This window comes from Emiliania huxleyi (genome assembly GCF_000372725.1).
Source record: "Emiliania huxleyi CCMP1516 unplaced genomic scaffold EMIHUscaffold_8, whole genome shotgun sequence".
Taxonomy (NCBI): domain Eukaryota; phylum Haptophyta; order Isochrysidales; family Noelaerhabdaceae; genus Emiliania; species Emiliania huxleyi.
In genome coordinates this window covers 931532-950501 of record NW_005196021.1, presented here as the reverse complement: position 1 = coordinate 950501, position 18970 = coordinate 931532, and the positions used below count along the sequence as shown (strand labels likewise).

The 18970-nt window shown below is 64.5% G+C and overlaps 3 protein-coding genes across 3 annotated transcripts; 1 reads left to right on the top strand and 2 right to left on the bottom strand.

Moving 5' to 3' along the window:
• Positions 1-8960: 8960 nt before the first annotated feature.
• EMIHUDRAFT_433032 (hypothetical protein) lies at positions 8961-9902 on the top strand (the record flags this gene model as incomplete). The annotated part of the gene is made up of 2 exons (XM_005759624.1): positions 8961-9468; positions 9537-9902. Coding segments are annotated over exons 1-2 (849 nt in total), but the record flags the coding sequence as incomplete, so codon positions are not given.
• A 5291-nt stretch (positions 9903-15193) lies between these two features.
• EMIHUDRAFT_198627 (prostaglandin reductase-like protein) lies at positions 15194-17302 on the bottom strand (the record flags this gene model as incomplete). Its single annotated transcript, XM_005759623.1, has 5 exons — positions 15194-15338; positions 15462-15679; positions 15768-16631; positions 17063-17159; positions 17271-17302. The coding sequence occupies 5 exons, from the start codon at positions 17300-17302 to the stop codon at positions 15194-15196; spliced, it is 1356 nt and encodes a 451-aa protein (XP_005759680.1).
• A 572-nt stretch (positions 17303-17874) lies between these two features.
• EMIHUDRAFT_350880 (hypothetical protein) lies at positions 17875-18413 on the bottom strand (the record flags this gene model as incomplete). The annotated part of the gene is made up of 1 exon (XM_005759622.1): positions 17875-18413. A coding segment is annotated over one exon (422 nt), but the record flags the coding sequence as incomplete, so codon positions are not given.
• Positions 18414-18970: the final 557 nt, after the last annotated feature.

Genomic DNA, 18970 nt, shown 5'->3' with positions numbered 1-18970 from the left:
GAATGGGTTGTGTCCTCTCGCGTTGCTCGCTCGCCCGGGCGGAGGGCATGGCCGCGGAGGAGGCGAGTACGCGCCTGCCAGGCCTTCCTCAGACAGCCTCTCGGGCAGACTGAGGGTCGGCTTTGCGTGGCGTGGCCCGTACGCTGCGCTGCGCAAAGCTGCGTATGCGGAGGGAGCATCCTGTGCTTCCACTGGGAAGTGCGCACCTCCTGCAGCTGGTGGAAGGCCGTGCCGCCGCTCGCCTGCTCCGTGGACAGGGCGGGGAGGCGGCGCCGCAGCGCCGCAGCATCCGCTGCACGCCGGTGCAGCACTCTGCTGCCTGGTGAACATGTTCGAGCAAACATGAAAAAAGAAAAAAGATTATTGTCCTACGTTTCGAAAGCGCTCGAGGTGAAGCTGGAGGGTGGGAGAGCGCTGGCGCTCACCACGAGAATATGTGGGCTCTGAGTGGCCGCTGATGATGATGCAGCCCTTAGGGGCAACACGATCTGCCGCGGCCTCGAGGATCGCAGTCTGCTCCTTCTGATCAACGCAATGCAGCACATTAAGCAGGATTGCAGCACCAAAGGCAAAGCGCTTTTCGCGTGGGAGGGTTGAGCTTGAAAAGGCCTCATTGATCGGCGTGAAGCGGTGCGATATTCCTTCCTTCTCTAATCGGGCCCAGCAAATGTCCAACCGTACTAATCGAACAAGTCGCCGCAGGAGGTGTGGGCCTCGATTTCCGCAACCTTGGGCCTCAGAGACTACCGCCTGTGGGCCATTGCTGCCATGGCCGCCGCTGCCGCTGCAGGTGGGGCTGTGGCCTTGCTGCGCTCTGGCCGCCTGCGCGGTGCGACGCGTGCCGGCGCCGCTGTATAGAGAGGGCCCCAGGGGCGTTCATCACGACTCAGTGCGAACATTAGGAGAGTAAAGAACACGCAGCAATTACATGCCTGTAACCTGTGATGATATGCAATTAAAGCTGTCGCGGCTCTATTTTTGACTGTCCGTCACTGCTGCTGCGAGGCTCTTGCCCTAGAAAAGCGCCTTCAGACATCAGAGGTCACATGATGCCTTGTATCGCCGTGTAGCATTCAACGCAGTGCCGCCGAAGAGTCACGTGCATGCTTGGGTAACGCTCAAGGCGAGTTCTACTGCTGGTCTCAGACTCCTGCTAGCTGGCCAGCCTTGACTGCCGAGCGTGGTAGGTGCGCAACCCGAGCTACGATCGAGCCAATTTTTGCACTCTGATCCTTGTGCTGTTCAAGCAGGGGTGGCAAACCGAGAGCCTTCTGAAACTCGCAGGCGCGGTGGTACGCCTCCTTTGAGACGCAGCCGAAGTGGCCGCAGTCGATGATGGTATCTGCTTCACAAGGCTTGGCGATAGCATCATACGAGCCACGGATGCGCACAAGCGAGGTTTCGATGGGCTTGCAGCCAAAACAGACGCAGGGCAAACGCAGCCGACTCGCAAACGCTGCGCCGGCGGAATGCGCAAAGACGATCACGCGCGTATCCTCCGCATCCGTCAGCTCTTGCAACCGTACAGCACAGTCTCTCGTCTTTGTGGCCATCCATGCGTTGGCCTTTGGCGAGTCCTGTTGCCCGGGGATGCCTATGTTTGTGCGCTCGACCTCCTCCACAGTTCGCGGCCAAACGTCGAACGTGACATGGGAGTCGACACCGCTGCTCGCAATGAGGCGCGAATAGTCCTCGTCATGGAGGCCAAAGCCCGGCAGCAAGAAGAGGACAACGCGCATCGGCGGGGGTTGTGCCAATTGGTACGGATTTTCTGCCTTCGCCTCAACGATTGGGATAGGGGCCCTAATTCGTGTGAGGCTACTACGTTCTCGCAGTGACTCGCATTCTAGCTCGTTTACCTTACCTTACCTTATACCTTATAGCTCGCTCTGCGCACACAAGGACAGAGCGCTGTCTCGCGCGCGTGAGAACCCCCTTTTCTTCTTTCTCTTCGTCTCTCCCACGCTCTTTGTTTGAGAGCCCACGAGCGAGGACGCGCCCTATCCACGCTGGCGCGCTCCTCCGCCGCTGTTCTCGTCTTTCTTTCTTTTCTGCACTTCCGATATCCGACTTTTGCCTTTGATTTTTGAGCTTAGCTCGCAGGCTTTTTGCCTTTGATGTTTGAGCTAACCTGCGGGTAACCTTTCGATGTTTATGAAACAAACGCAAAGGCGGGCACACACATGACGCATCGCTCTCGGGCCCACAGACATCCCGCACACTCGCCGCCCCCTCCCCCCCACCCCGGCCGGGAGAAAGGGGAGTGACAGTTTGGGACGGCGACAGACGAGTTCGAGTAACTCGCACTCCATCTTGTGCGAGAACGCTCGAGGGTAAATGTGTAAGCGGCCCCGCGGCCCCGGTTTTTTCCTGGCGAGGGGCGGGCGCGAGCCCCACGCTTGAGCACAAAAGTAATAAAGGGTGCACGAATACGTGAACCTGAACGAAATGAACCGAATCTAGATACAGGTCTGATATGTCACATAAAGCTGACGGACGGTCAAAAGTAGACCGCGCGAGCATGCGCCGCCACAGCCTGCGGAGGTCACCGCCACCCGGGCCTGGCGGGAGGCGCGGCCGGCCTGGAAGCTCTGGCGACGGCCATGCTGCGCGCCATGCGGACGATGTACGCGGGCGGCTCGCGCGTGCGCGGCGTGAAGGTGCACTCGCGCATCTGGTTCTCGGCCTCGGCCTCGCGCATGCACGCCGCGACGTGGTCCCGCAGCGCCTGTTCGGAGCAGCGCTCTCGTCACCACCGCCACGGCACTTTGTACGAACAAGCGACGTGGTCTCGCGGCGCCATGTGCTGCCGCACGCGCTCGAGGTACGAGTCCGGCTCCGTCGCAACCTTGAGGCGCGACGAGACGCCTTCGACGGCGTTGATCCGCGGCGCAAAGGTGAGCTCTGCGGCGGCCTCCGCCTATCAACCGGCCAGCCTCGGGTCATCTCGGCCGATCTGGCGAGAGAAGGGGAAGCTCGGCGGCGGGCTCCGCCTCCGCCTCGCACCGCCGCGCCTCGTGCACCGCCGCCCGCCTCTGCGCATCGCCCGCAGACAGCTCCGCCGCGGAGCGCGGCCGCCGCCGCTGCGCGTCGCTGTTGATGGACGGCGAGAAAGGGCACTCGGCCGAAGGCGGCGCGCGAGGAGGCGGGCGAGGCGAGGCGGCGGCGGCGGCGGCGGCGGCTCCCTCCCCTCCCTCTCCGCCGCCTCCGCCGCCGCCTCCGCCGCCTCGCCTCCCGGGCGAGGCGGGTCGGCTGGAGGGACGGCTGCTTGACCTGGGGCACGAGACTGCCCGAGATGAGCCGAGATCACCTCGAGGGCCGGGCGCTGCCGGCGCTGGAGCAGCTGCCACACACCTCGTCTCGAGACGGCGGAGCAAGCTCGGCGACCCCGCCGCTAGCCGGGCGGAGCGGGGCGAAGGTCGCACCCGCCTCGCCGCCTCGTCCGCCGCGCTGCTCTCCGCCTAGTAGTGGTTTGAGGGGCATCGGTGGCTCCACGCAACCAAAGGGCCGCCTCGTCCGCCGCGCTGCTCTCCGCCTCGCGCAGCGCGTCTGCGAGGGCCCTTCGCCGCGCGTACTCTGCCTGCCTCTCGAGGAAGGCCTCAAAGGAGACGTCGTCGGGAGGGGCGGGCCGACCCGCAGCTCCGCCTGCCCCTCCGCCCGCCCCTCCCTCCGCCCCTGCACCCGCCGCCGGCGGCCTCTGCAAGCGCGCCTGCAAGCGCGGCGCCGACGCCGAGCGACGTAGCGAGCGGGGCGTGGGGCGCCCCTGCTGGGGGCGTCCCTGCGGCGGGGGCAACACGGGGGGAGGCGCGCGCGACAGCCGCACGTGCGCGGGCTCGTCGAGGTAGCCGGCCGCGGCACTGGACAGACTACGAGGGAGCGCGTTGACGCGAGGAGAGAAGGGCGCCTGCCGGCCGCCTTGCTGCCGGCCGCCGCCGACCAGCCCCCCGCTGCTGCTGCTGCGTCGCATCCGCCGCCGCTCGCGCGCCTCCTCGGCCGCCGCCTAGAGCAAGGGTCCGAGAACCTTCGCGGAAAACTCCGAGAACCTTCGCGTGCCTCCTCGGCCGCCGCCTGCTCGGCGGCGCGGATCCGCTCCCCCTTGCTCGGCGAGCTCCGCCAGCGAGACGTCACCTGTCGACCCGAGATGAGCCGAGATGAGCCGAGACATGAGCCGAGATGAGCCGAGATATGAGCCGAGATGAGCCGAGATGACAGCGCGGCGTGCACGCGAGACGCCACCTCCGCCGCCGCAGGGTTGAGCCGCGACGGGCGCAGCACGCGCGGCGCAAAGGAGCAGGACTCCAGCTCGGCCTCCTCCGCCGCTCGCCTGCGCCACCGGCCGAGCTAAGCCGAGACTAGCCGAGCTCAGCCGAGCCCCGCCGAGATCGGCCGAGATCGGCCGAGATCGGCCGAGATCGGCCGAGACCGCGCCGAGACCGCGCCGCGACCGCGCCGCGACCGCGCCGAGACCGCGCCGAGACCGCGCCGAAATCGGCCGAGACCGCGCCGAGATGTGCCGAGAGTTGCCGAGGTCCGCGGCCTCGCCTGCGCCGCTCGAGCTCGTCGAGCTTGCGGGCCCGCTCGTCCGGCCGGTGCAGCCGCTCGTGCGCCGGCCTCCCCTGTTCCGCTCGACGGGCGCAAGCTCAGTCACAAGTGCCTCGTGGGGCGGTCTGAGGTGGTGGTGGTGCCGTGCGCGTTGCCGCCGCGCCTGCCTCAGCGCGCTCTCGGACTGCGAGCGACGCAGCGAGTGCGGCGCCGTGCGGGGAGAGGGTGCGGGTCGGAAGGTGCAGGGCGCCAGCTCGGCAGCCTCGGCGGCGCGCCTATGGGTGGCGGCTCCAAGACGGCTCCGCGAGACTTCTCGTCTGACGGCCGGGCTACGGCAGTCTGCGCGCCGCTTCGAGAGGCGGAGAGACTCGCGCGCGGCGTGCCATCGCAAGTTGCGCTCGTAAAACTCGCTGCGGCTGTTGCGCGGGATCGACGACGACCGCTCGCTGCGCACGCGCGAGCCCGCCGACCGCGCCGCCGACGCCGGCGCGGCTGGTGCGGCGTCCAGATCCTGGCAGGACCTCGACTCGCCCGGCGGTTGCTGCTGCTGCTGCGGTGGTGGCGGCGGGGACGACGGGTGGGGTGGCGGCGGCGACGGCTGCGGAGGTAGTGGCGAAGGCTGCGGCGGCGGCGGCGGCGGTGCGGCCGGCTGCGGTGCTGGCGCCTCCTGCGGTGATGACGGCGACTGCTGTGGAGGTGGCGGCGGTGGTAGAGGTGGCGGCGGCGGAAGAGGCGGCGGCGGCGGCATCTGCGGTGCCGGCTGCCCTTGCTGTGGCTGCGACGGCGGCGGCGGCGGCGCTGGTGGCTGGTGCTGCGGAGGTGGCGGCGGCGATTGAGGCGGCTGCGGCATGCCCTTTGCTGCTGGCACGCTCGCCAGTATCCGCCGCTTCTCCTCGATGAGCAGCTCGATTAGGCGGCGACTCTCCTCATCCAGGCCAGAGTCCTCCGTCATTCAGTCTGTGCTGCCGAAGCGACTAACGGCCAGCCTCGCCACCAACAGACGCCTCTAGCCAGCGCCGGGATGGCCTCCAGATGGCCTCCAGCCTGCGGAGCCCAACGCGCGGAAAGGGTTTTGTTTCTCTCTTTTGTCTGCATGCGTTTTTTCTTCTTCTTTACTAGGCACGGGACTGGCGCGCACTGGCACTCCAGCATAATAATTTTACCTTTAAACTCCCTCGCACAAATCTCAAAATAATTCTCGTAAAAAGAATTTTACAAGAAAACTCCCTCGGACAACACTGCTCACTGGGCACGGGACTGGCTAAAAAGAATATAAGAACACCTCGCTCTCACAGCACATTTACGGCGCATTTAGAAAAAGGAACCCATCAAAACACGTCGAAACGAGCAGCACCCCCACGATCGGTCCTGTCACGGGCCCGCCGTCACTCTGCCGGCCCTGCCAGCGACGGACTTTGGCCAGCCCCCGCCGGCGTGCACCCCGCCATACTTGGTACGATGCTGCTGGAACATGCCCTGCCCAAATGTGCCAGATCGCGTCCTCTCGTAGTGAACGCGGCAGCGCAGCTTCTTCTGGTTGCACAGGAGCGCTGGAAACCAGTCGATGGGAATTTTCCACGTGCACGCGCTCAAAACCTCAGCAAGGTACCCTGCCACCTTTGGGTGGACGATGAACGCTGTGAGGCACAGCGGGTGCGCGAGATTGATGACAGACGCCTTCCGTCCATAGCGGCAAAACCCGACAGAGACCAAGTCATAGGGGCCATCAGCGTGGACGCTCTGCACAATCTCGTCGAGTTGTGCGGCGCGGCTGGCAAAGCTCGAATTCGCCTGCTCGGCCTCATCTTCTGAGATGGACCAGTCGCTCTCCATGATCATCGATGGGCCGGCAGACCTCGAAGCGACGCGCAGAGCCTGGACATGGGCGGCGAAGATGCCGGTGACTTGAGGGCTCTCGCCCATAGGGATGGATAGCAGCCTGAAGTAAGCCCCCGTCGGAGAGAGGAAAGCGGCGCCTTCAATCAGGCGGACACGATGCTGGACGCAATTCCTGTCGGTATAGACTGGCGGAATGCGCAGAACATTGAAGCCAAGCCGCTCAAGGAGCGACTTTCGCTCGGCCGTCAACGTTGCTGAGGTGACCCGTGTATACCTGGAATTTACCCTGCGACCGCCTGGGTATTTTGTCGATTTCCTCAATTTTGCCTCAGATTTTGCCCCAGACCAGCTCTCAGACTCAGGGAAACTCGCGAGTTTCCAGAATGGAGCACCAAACACCCTCTGTTTTCCCTGGAAATTTCCGGAAACGCAAAGTGCTGGGGACCCTCTGTTTTCCTTTTTGTTTTCCGGAAAACTGGGTTGAGCCCAAGGGCACGCCCCCGTGCACGCCTCCTCATATGACAGCGCACGGGAGCGGTGCTCCGGGGGCACGCCCCCGTGCACGCCTCCTCATATGACAGCGCACGGGAGCGCATGGCCAAGGCGGGCTGCTCGGGGTCCGACTGCGGTCCTTTGCCAAGATTGCCGTGACCTGGGTCGCCACGATCCCGATCGCCGCCGCCATTTCCGCTGGGTGTATGGCCGCCCTGAGTGCCATGATCAAAAACTAGGAGCTCAAAAACTAGAGCGGAGCTGCCGAGCTGCGACAGTTTTGTGTGTCCAGAGACCAGCGCAGCGCGTGTTCACGGCACGCGGCGTGTCGCACCGGGGCATCGTGCGCGGTACGCCGGTACCCGGGTAGGTCGGTGTACTAGTAGTGTAATAGGATGAGAAATATGAAAAACGCCGTCATTCGGGCGAGACGCGAGTACTCTCGCCTCGACAAATTTGATAAGTGTATGGTTGTTGTTGCAAAACAAATTTGATAAGTGGGACAAGGCTTTAAACATGAATTGAAGGCCTGCAAAAAATAATTGCAACACAACTCCCTCGCACGACACTAGGCACGATACTGGCGCGCACTGGCACTAACACAGGTACGAAGGTGGTACCAAAAAAGAAATTCACCGCGCCGCGCTCGCTTAGGTACACAGCCGAAACCTGCTCGCGCTTGTGGTACCGCACCCACGCTGCTCGCGCTCGAAGCTGCTCGCGCACTCCTCTTGAGCGCTGATGGCAGAACGCAGCGTGCCGAAGCTGCGATTTGCGGTGCACGACCGCGTGGAGGTGTGGTATGATCGCCGCTGGCGTCCTGGCATCGTCATCACGCTCTCACCGGACGGGGAAATCTACACCGAAAAGGGGAAGCCGCCAAATCCTGAACGGTGGGCGTACTCCGTCGAGTTGGACGAAGATTCCTCCGCCACGTCCGTCGGCGTGCCCTACGACAAGGCGAACAGGATCATCGCCGAGCGCAGCGCGTCAGAGCGTCTCGCACAGGAGATCTACGAGGCTGCCGACTCCGGCCAGAGCTCGACGCTCAAAAAGCTCCTGAGGCGCTCGACGGAGGAGGACTACCGCAGCGCTGCCCTCGAGTGGGCTCACCCGCACCACAAGCAGACGGCGCTGTTCGCTGCCATTCAGTGCGAGCATCTCGTCGTCGTGCGAATGCTCATCGAAGCCAACGCGGCAGTGGACACCGTCCGTCCGTCCGACGGCAGCACTGCGCTGCTCCTCGCTTGCAAGCAAGCCGACGCCCCGAAACCTACTCGGAATGCGCTAAACGTCGTCAAGATGCTGCTCAGCAGCAAAGCGGACCCAGCGCAGAGCCCGGCTGGGGGCGGGTTGAGTGCTCTGAGTTCGCCATGGCGCCATCAGGACATCGCCGACCTGCTGTCGCAGCGCGCCGGGCAGGCGGCTGGCGCGGCGGCCGCGGGCGCCGTGGCGCGGTCCGATCAGGAGACCCTGACCATGGTTGCAGGGCGCGGCTTCGATCTGGACGGAAGCCGCTTCCGAGACCGCGACAAGCGGAGCGGCCCGGAGGCCCGCTCCGCAGCCTTCGCGGAGCTCAGCAAGAGCTGGAGCCTGCCCTCCTCTCTCTCCGAGCAGCAGAGGGCCGCGTCAGTCTCAACCCACATGGTGCTCGTCATCGACAACTCCAGGTCGATGGCGATGAGTGATGGCGCGCGCCGCCGCCTCTTGCCCCGACCCTGCCCCCATGTCTCTCGCCGGCTCGACCCTGCCCCCATGTCTCTCGCCGGCTCGACCCTGCCCCCATGTCTCTCGCCGGCTCGACCCTGCCCCCATGTCTCTCGCCGGCTCGACCCTGCCCCATGTCTCTCGCCGGCTCATCCTCCCGGCTCCCTCGCAGTCACTGGCGCAAGCGGGCGGCCCCTGAGCCGGCGCGACGCGGTGCTGCGCGCGGTCAACGACGGCTTCATCAAGCACCGGCTCAAGCTCGGGCAGGTCGGCTCGACGCGGTGCAGCCTGATCAAGTTCGAGCGCAAGGGCGCGCATTGCTGCTTTGCGCTGCATCCCGTGGAGGAGGCGCTCAAGGAGAAGATGGACCGCGCCATCGGCGAGCCCAAGGGGCACGGCCACTACATGCCTGCGCTCGACAAGCTGTTGCAGCTAGTCGCCGCCTTCGATGTGCTCCTTAACCCCGTCATCTCGCAGACTTGCGTGTACTGGCTCTCGGACGGCAGGCCGAGCGACCCGACGGTGCGCGGCGTGGGTGACACCGCCGCGCTCGCGCCGCTGGTGGCGTCGCGAATGGCCGAGCTGATTGACGCGTCGCGCAGCCCTGTGAGCATGAGCTGCATCGGCCTCGGCAGCGACGAGGACTTTGCGGTGCTGCACGAGATGGCGGACTGCGTCCCCGGCGGTCGGGGCAGCTTCCACGCCCTGAGCCAGCTCAACGAGGCGGCAATTACTGCGACGCTCACAACCTTCTCCTCCTCTCTCCTCACGTCGCGCCTCGCCTCCATCCGTGTCGACGACCACATCAAGCGGCGTGAGCGGCCCGTGACTGTCCGGATCGGCCTCGCCGTCGAGAACGCCACCTTTCAGCTCTTTCCCGCGGCAAAGGCAATCGGGCCCGCCGCCTCGCCCCAGCGCTGTACGCACCCCCCCTACCATCACTGCTGCCGCCGCAGGTCTTCTTTCCACCCGATGCGGGCGACTTCGATAGCCCCATGACCGAGCTCGGCAGCTACGCCATCGAGGTATCCACCGACGCGCTGGCCAAGGGAGGCGAGCGCAATGTCTTCCACATGCGATTCTGCGAGCCGGCGCCCGACTTCTCTCACGCCAAGGACCGGTGGGTCGTCAAGGAGAACCGGCGCGTCGAGGAGTCGACGCAGCGAGAGCTCGAGTTCCACCGCACATCGCTGGTGACGCAAAAGACTGCCGAGGCCCTCGCCGAGCGCTTCAACGAACGCGCCGTCGAGCTGGGCCTCGAGGGGCTGCCTCGTATCGCGTTCATGACGTGCTGCTTCGTAACGGTGCAGCGAGAGACGGGGACGTCGCAGTACTTTGCCGAGCGTTTCCTCTCAGGCCGTGCTGTGTGACTGAATCGACGCGAGCGTCGCGCCGAGATGTCACAACGGGGTCTACCGATTTAGGCGTCCAGCGGAAGTGGAATACCAATAGCGGGAAGGTGGTCATCGCACGCAAGGCGGAGCCCGAGGTGTCCGGCATGGGTGCGATCCGGGAGGAGGACGAGGAGGACGAGGAGGGCGGCGGTGGTGGAGACGGCGGCAGCGGCGACCCGCCTATCACCGACGAGGACGTCGCGCAAGCCTTCTCGCATTGGACATACGCGCACGAGGGCAACGAGATCAACTACGACGGAGTGGTCGGGCCGGTGCTCCTCTGCGACGTGCAGGGCCACTTCAAGCAGCGCGAGAATCTGTTTGAGGTGTGCGGCCCGCCTCTGCCGAGCTCGCCGTCACCCTCGCCTCACTGCCCTCGCCTCACTGCCCTCGCCACCTCCGCCCTCCCCACCTCCGCCCTCCCAACCTCCCCAACCTCCGCCCTCCCCAACCTCCGCCCTCCCAACCTCCGCCCCCACCCAGCTCAACGACCCCGTCATCCACTCCTCGGTCGGGCGCAAGACGCTCTTTGGCGCTACAGACCGCGGCGACAAGGGCATCGCCGATTTTCTCCGGAGCCACAAGGTGTGTTGACCTCCACCCGCCGCTGCCGCCCAGCCAGCCACTTCCCCTGCCTCCGCCGTCGCCGCCCCCGCCTGCGCAATCACCGCCGCCCTCGCCGCTTCCTTAGTGCAACAAGGTGTGCGGCATGCTCGGCCTGCCGGCCAACGATGCTTTCGTGTGCGAAAACATCTCGTTCGAGGAGACGACGTCCTGCCGCACCTCGTCGATAAATGTCAAAAAGACACACCACTTCCGGGAACGCCAAGGAGAGCGGGGGTTCGACACGAAGCTGGCCAAGAGCGCAAAGAAGCACGGGAGCAAGTACGTGCAGCCCGACGGCAAGGTCAGGCACGTTCACAACGGTTTTCGCCTCGTCACTTCGCCGGACGGGGAGGTGGCCGTCACCGGCATGTTCGAGTCGGACGCCGCCAAGGAGCAGTACGGGCAGCAGCGGGAGAAGGAGCAGCAGCAGGAGCAGCAAAAGCAGCAGCGGCGGCAGCAGCGGCGGCAGAAGAAGCAGTCCGCTTCGCTTGCAGCCATGTTCGAGCCTGACGCTGCCCCATCGCCTCCGCCGCTACCCACCGCCACCGAGTCCGCCGCCACCGACGCTCCTGTCGCCGCCTCTCCTGCGGCTGCCGCCGCCGCCTCTGACGCCTTTGCCGCCTCTTTGACGTTGCCGTCTCCGCCGTCGCCTCCCGATGCCTCTCGCGCCGCTGACTCGTCCAAAGGCGGCTTTTCGGAGCTCTTGCAGGCGTACGAGGCTGAAGAGGTCGCGCGCGTTTTGCGAGTGACGAGCGCGCGCGACGCGGCGGACACCTTGCGTCGGCGTCTTCGCAACGCGAAGAAGAAGCTTCGGCAGAACAGCTCCATCATCGTCGGCGCCGTTGGTTTGAGCGCAGAGCAGGAGGAGAAGATAGCCAGAATTCCTGCGTTGGAGGCGGAGATCACAGTGCTGGAGGCGGAGGCGGAGGAGGCGGAGACGGAGGCGGCGGCGGTGGCGGCGGCGGCTGAGGCTGCGCGGCTGGCCCAGGAGGCTGAGGTGGAGGAGGCGCGGCGGCGGGAGGCGGAGACAGCCGAGGCGTGGAGGCGCGAGGAGGAGGAGGCGATGCGCGTGGAGCGCCTCGGCCACAGACTCGACGAGCTGCGTAGGGCGCGTATCGAGCGCGACAAGTTGAAGGGGCTGCCCATGGTGTTTGGGCTGCAGGAGGGGCTGCGGGCGCAGTTCCAGGTTCTTGTCAATGAGCTCGAGCGCGTCATGGATTTCGACGGCCGCAACGTGCTCATCGTTGCCGGCGAGTACGAGGGCAAGAAGGGTGTCGCTGGCGAGTATGTGCCCAACTCAGACAAGTCGGTTTTTGTGGAGCTCGAGATGGGCGTGGACGGCCTCAGACAAGAGGTCAAGGTTCATTGCAGCCATCTCATCATCGACTATGACGTGCGCAAGGAGCAGGGTCAGTCTGAGAAGTTCAAGTGTTGGATGCCGGGCGGCTTGTCCGCATCGCAGCGCGCGGACATCCAGAAGGAGTTCATGCTGGCGAAGGCGGACGCACAGACTAACGTCGCCGAGTGGCAGTCGCGCTACCAGTTTTGCCGTTCCACACCCAGCGCGAAGAGGGGGTCGAAGGAGTGGCAGAAAAAGGAGGACATGACGGCCGAGGCAACTGCATCACTGCACGCTGCTCAGAATTATCTCAAGGGGATGCTGGAGCTGGCTGTGGAGGCTGACGCGCCGTCGGCAGGGAAGGCGGGCGAGTCGGCCAGCAGCGCACGCAGCGGATTCGTGGTGATCAAGAAGGGGCGCAAGGGCGGCGCGCACGGTAGGGACGCGGCGGCGGGCGGCGAGGAGGCGGCGGGCGGCGAGGAGGCGGCGGCCACGCAGGCGGAGATGCAGCGGAAGATGGAGGCGCTGTCGGCGGTTCACTCGTTGTCGACGTTCGCGGCGCTGCAGCCGCAAGAGGACGAGGCTGACGGCGCCACGACGGAGACTGGGCCCAAGACGGAGACTAAGCAGGCCACACCACCATTGTCGGTGCCATTGGGCGCCAAGCCCCGAGGCGAGCCGGGAACGCGCGGCGGGCGCGGCGGGCGCGAGGTGCCGATCAAGGCAAAGCAGAAAGCTGTCATCATTGGCCGAGGCGGCGCCACTATCCGCCAGCTGCAAGCGGACTCCGGCGCTAGCATCTCCGTCGAAAGCGACGTCGTCCACTTGCGAGGCTCGAAGCAGGCTATCGACAAGGCGAACATGCTCCTGCAAGAACTCCTCGCCAGCGGCGGGCGCCGCACGAAGCTGGCAGTGAGCAAGGAGGAGGAGGAAGCCGAGCTGAAGAGGCTCGGCTACAGATCCTGGGCCGAGGCAAACGCCGCTTTTGACGGCGCGAATGGATCGGGATGGCATACCATCCCGAATCGGCGTGGCCGCATTAATTTATCGACCGCCCCGACCGCATCCGCACAGCTGGCAGCGCTGTTGTCTGCTCGAGTGCCGACTTCGCGGGAGCTCGGAGCGGATCGCGCCCGCCACCTGGCAATGCAAGCGCTCGGCCCCCGTGACGCATGAAGCTTTTTTTCTGAGAAGAAGCCTACGTACACGTACACATCACACAAAAACCAAAATAGTTGACAACATCTCACGAAAGCTCAAAGCCCGAGGCGGACCGGATGGCGTAGAGCTAGAGGAGCCGCTCGCGCAGCACCGCCCTCGACTTGAAGTTTGGCAGCTTGAGCAGGTTGAAGCAGGTCGTCAGGGGCGGGGAACCCGCAATTTGAAATGCTCAGGCATCTGAAATTGCCCGATACGATCTCCATTCTAATTGAGATTGCCTCGAGCATCCCAAGATGCATGAAGCAATTCAGGATGCGCGCGCATCCTGAATTGCTTCGCGCATCCTGAATTGCTTCATGCATCTTGGGATGCCTGAGGCAACCAAAGATGTCCACGACATCCCTGATTGAGCCATTACATCCTGAGATGCTGGCCGGAGGGCGCTGCATCTCAGGATGGCTGAATTGGCGTCGCCATCCCCGAGATGTGGCAAGCATTTTCAAATGGATATTTTAACCTCAGATAAATAAGACAATCCAGAATGCGCGCGATGTGCGACGAGGCCTAATAGTCCGCAGCGCCCCCAATGGTGCGCCGCGTGGAGGGCGAGCTCTCCCTCTCCCTCTTACTTCCAACCGCCAGCACACCGCCAGACGGGCCAGCCTCCTCCTCCGCGGCCAGGGGCCTGCGCAGCCGCCCACGCCGTCTGCTGCGCAAGCACAGCCGAGTGGCGTGCGGGGTGTGCACGTCTAGATCTCGCACAGCCACGCGGCGGTAGACAATCAGCACGGCCACGTTCGCCAGGGCAAACGGCGAGAGGCAGGGTGTACTCGCTGAGATGATGCTAGCGACGAGGAGCCGAAGGTACCACGTTGTGAAAAGCTGCGGCCGAGAAGTGGGAGGCCGTCAGTGGTGGTGTGAGTGAGACGTGCTCCTTGCCCGGCTCAACGCGCCTCTCTTCGTTAGCGTCAACGTCGACGCGGGAGCCTGGCTGGATGTCGGTGCAGTGCGCATGTCAGGTATGTGTTGTCAGCGCGCGGGTATGGCGTGGGTGCCGTGAGGGTGGGCATGCGCGTGCGACATCAATCACCAGCAGCGTAGCTGCGGGGGAGCGGGCAGGATGCACCATGCGCCACGAGCCACGAGGCAGCTGCGCTTTGACGCTACAGAATGGGAGAGTCCGACAATTGCCCAAGTTGCCGTTTACTATTCCGGTTGCGGAATATGCGGAAAGTGCGGAAAACAATGTGCATGGGCGGAGGGCGTTACAATCCTGCTTCTTTCTTTCTTGGGCTTTAAAATACCCCGTCAGCAGAGTCCTCCTACGTATCTGAAAGTAGCACATAACACTGAATGAAAATGTCCATCTGTGGCGAGGGTATCGACTACCTTCCTTGCCCTCTACCTCTGGGATGGGAAGGAGTGAGCCTACCAGGTGGCCTTGAAACAACGGTTTCCGCACCGCCTCACGCATCTGCTGATGCGGCCCAAGCTTGCCGCGTTAGCACTGCATCCGGCGCGGGCACCCAACGCGCTTCATTGCTGCCCGGTACGACTGTACTGATCTGGCTTGCGCACCAGTGCTGGCAGGCTCACACCATAGTGCTCCCTTGCCTGCTGGTGTAGGCAACAATACCCTTGCTGGCAAGCTTCACCTCGCGAGCTGCCTCGATGGGGGTGCCGAGGCATAGAGATTAGAGTCTCGCCTACGCTGCGGCACAGACACCTGATGAGGACAGCATGATACCCCATGAATCTGCCCAGTTGCAGCAAATTCTACTGAACAGTTGAGGGCTGGCGAGAGAGAGACCGTTAAGGAGCGCGAAACGCGCGAGGAAGCCGCGGGCTGCGGGCTCATATACAAGAAGAAAAAGTTGAAAACGAGACTCCTTGTTATCCATAAAAGAGCCACATACATGATATGTCAACCGGCGCACATGCGACGAGAGCGGGCGCCGTTTTCATTGCCTATTCTAACGAGACACAGAGCAGCGGCACGGGCGTTGCCGATCGAACACGGATTGCTGAGGGCCATGCACATTTCGTGCGGTTATGGGCTCGGACCCCCCACCCGTGTATGGCAGCGGCAGGGATTGGCTCACCCCTCTGCCAGCTACCACGATTTAAACTCCTCACACCGCGTCATCCACCAGACACTGTCCCTCATCAGAGCGACGGAGCGCAGCGCAAAGGCCTGCGGCTCGTCGTCGTCGGTGCCAACCCAGCATCCACACCCTTTAGCCCCCCGGCCCTCTGGACTCTGGTGTCTGGATGTGCGCGGGGTTATAACTTATATAACGTAATGTGACTCCTGACTGCACTCCAAGTGCTCCAAGTATTCTTATTCGAAGGCGCGCGCTCAAAATAAAAAAGGGCATCACCCGACGCCCAACGCCTCGGGCGTCACAAACGACCGCGCGAGCCGTCCCCTCAGCGCCGGCGGGAGCCAAGCGCGCAGCGCAGCCGCACGCGCGACGGGCGGCGGCAGCTCCGAGCACCGCACGACAGCCTTGCCCGTGTTGCCGCCGCCCATCATGTCGATGAAGGCGGCCGGCGCCGCGTCGAGCCCGTCGTACACCGTCTCCTCGGCGCGCAGCTCCTGAAGGCGGATGGCGACGGGCGTGAGGGCGGCGGCCGCCGACCGGTGCGGCGTCGCGGCGGCCGCGGCGTCTCGCCTCGGCGGCGACGAGAGCGCACAACTCGGCGAGAGCGGGCGCGAAGCGGTGCTTGTATTTGACGACGGTGTATCGCTCCCTGCGGATGCGGCGCCGCTCCACCACCGCCGCGCTCTCCGCGGGCAGCGGGGGCGGGTAGTCGCCCTCCGCGTCGTAGGTCGAGATTTGGCCGCAGAGGAGCAGCTCCGACCTCGGCGCCATGCACTGGATCACGAGGTCGCTCACGGCGCCCCCGACGTTGTCCCAGTATAGCGTGATGTCCGCCGGCTGCGGTGAGCGGGACGTGCCGAGGGCGCGGTCCGCCTGCGGCACGGAGAGCAGCGCGGCCCGCAGATCCGCCCGCAGGTCGGCCGAGTGCCGGTTGAGCGCGCGGTCAAAGCCGAGCTCCTGCAAGAAGTCCACCTTGGCCTCGGAGCCGCACACGCCGACCACCGCCGCGCCGCGCCGCTTGCAGAGCTGGCCGACGAGCGAGCCGACAGCGCCGGCCGCGCCACTCACGGCGACCACGTCCGACCCGTTCGGCCGCCCGCCGCCGACCGTCTCAAGCCCGCACCAAGCCGTCAGACCGGTCTGGCCGCATGCGCCCAGCAGCGCACTCGGCGGGAGCAGAAGCGCGAGGAGCGGCGGCACGCGCTGCACCTTGGCAGCCTCCAGTACGGCGACGCTCTGCCACGGGAACGAGTCGAACGGCTCGACGACGAGGTCGCCGGGCGCCAGGCCTCTCACGGCGTCGCCGACTTGAAGGACCTCGCCGATGCCGGCGGACGCGATGGGCTCGCCGAGCGCATACGGCTGCGTATAGTCCACTCCCGTGCTGGCGTTGAAGCGGCAACGCAGGAATGGGTCGACGCTGAGGTAGACTGTGCGACAGAGGACCTCGTGCGGCGCAGGCGTGCGGGGCGGCAGCGGCTGAGGCCGCGGGTCAAAGCAAGAGAGGCAGACCGGCTGGTTGGCGGCAGGCCGGCGACGCAACACGACCTCGGAGTGGAGAGCGCGACGGGATGCGCGGAGGGCTCTTGTCGTGCGAACCACTTCTCACAGTGCGTGTGAATGAACTTTAGTGATAGTTTAGTGCGCTATTTAGTGTGTGTTCGAGTGCGTGTGTAGTGCGACTTTAGCGCAAATTTAGCGCAATTCAGTACATATTTAGCACATATTTAGCACATATTTAGCACATATTTAGCACATATTTAGCACATGTTTAGTATGTTTTATCTCCAATTTAGCGCCACATTTAGTTCACTTTAGGTGCGGGCAGCTGCAGTACATTTAGTGTGGGTCCCGCATCTTTAGTGCGGGCACGCAACTTTAGCACGGCTTCCCAGCCACACCACAGCTGGCTGGCCAGGGCCGCGTGCTTTGCTCCTTGGCTGCCAAGAATGCACCACAGGAGATGCCTGGCCCCTGCCCTCATGACCCAAAGGCAGGCTCCCAGTGAGGCTAGATATGCAGCCCTCCAGAGCAAGATCTCCCGACTCCATCCAAAAACACAACGGGCCCAAGACGAACAAGCACCGCCTCTCGAGGTTCTCGAGGTGGATATCCATTGGCCGCGTTGGGTAGCGAGGATTGGTGTAACCCGAGCCACGGAGGCGTGTTTTCTGACGGCCGACCGTCAGTGCGCGGAGTTGCCCCTTCTCCGACTGCCCCGGCTAGTTCCCGAGGTCGCGCGGGGCTGACCCCTGCGTCCCCCGAGACCTAGCACGGTACAATTATCTCCCCGACGGCGATGGCGGTGTGACCGATCGAGCTACTAACAAGAGGAGCTTGTTCAGCAGGATCCAGGCTTATTCGTTATTGCGCCGCGAACAACGCTGATGGATTCGGGACACGGGGGGGGCGTGCGCCGCCGCCTGCGCGGGTGTGTGTGTCGCCTTCCTATCTATCTATCTGAACGATCAAATCACGAACGTACCGGGAAGTCAAAACGGTGTGCGGGAGCGCGCTCCCTGTACACGGCGCGCTGCGCTCTGGCTGCGCTCTCACCCACTGCTCTCACTATACAACTTGTAGTGCCAAACGGCGAGAGCGAGCGGCGCGTGGGGCGCTGCCCCTCGATCATGCCCGCTCAGCTCGGACCTTCTCGAGCTCCGCGTCGCGCGCCGCCACCGTCCCCTTGAGCTCCGCCACCTGGTCGAGCGCGTCGCCGAGCAGCCCCTTGGCCACGCCAAAGTCGCGCAGCTGCTCCACGCCGCCGCTCGACCGCACCTCGGCGGCGTGGTCGGCCACGTAGCGGCGGCACTGCGCGAGGAGACGCCCGTCGCCCATCGTGTGCGCCGCCTCGAGCAGCGGCACGGCGGTCGCCGGCGCGACGCTCTCCTGCAGCGCCTGCGCGCAGAGCAGCTCGAGGCGCGGCACCTGGTACATCTGCGCCAGCTCCCGCAGGTCGAGCGCGCGCTGCGCCCTGCCGCCCTCCTCGCCGAGGTCGAACTGGTCGGTGAGGAGGTAGCGGACGAGGGCGGTGAAGCTGGCGAGGTCGGTGTGGGGCACCGTGACCTCGGCGGCGTCGCGCTCCTTCATGCCGATGCCAAACATGGTCCGAAAGACCGGGGACCGGGCGCAGAGGACGCACTTGCTCACGTGCTCGATGCGCTCGTCGTCGTCGCCGACCAGGAAGGTGACTTTCCCCTCTGGCAGGGAGGCGTCGCCCCACGTCTTTGCGAGGTCAGCTCCAAGGGGTCGAAGGCGGAACGACGATCGGGGCAAAGGAGGGAGGAGGAGGAGGCGCCGCCACGCAGACCTGGCGGAGGCCACCGTACGAACTGACCAACAGCGTGCTGCCGTCGTGGCTGATCGCGACTTCTTCTGGGCTGGCGAACCCCGCAGCGTCTGAGGCCCCCCACGCCAGCCCTACCTTGCCTTCCCATCAATCAATCCTCGCCCTCAGAGCCGACAGGTCGTCCCAACAGGTCGTCCCACGAGAGGACGCATCCAAACCGCCGCATTTCGCCCGCCGAAAAGTCTCCCACTCGCGCCCTCCCCAAACCCAAATGCTCTCACTAGTTACAAACATACTAGTACTACCTCACAGGCGACAAAATGAAGAGGGCTGGCGAATAGGAGCACTCTTGTTACCTTCACGCCATCCAATTACCTTCACGCCAGGATAGACAAGACCACGCTGCATGTTGAATCGCCAGCCCTCAATTGCGGCCCTCGAGTCGTCTTCATCAAACACATCTCTAGCCCAGGAAGACATACAACCCCCACCCGGA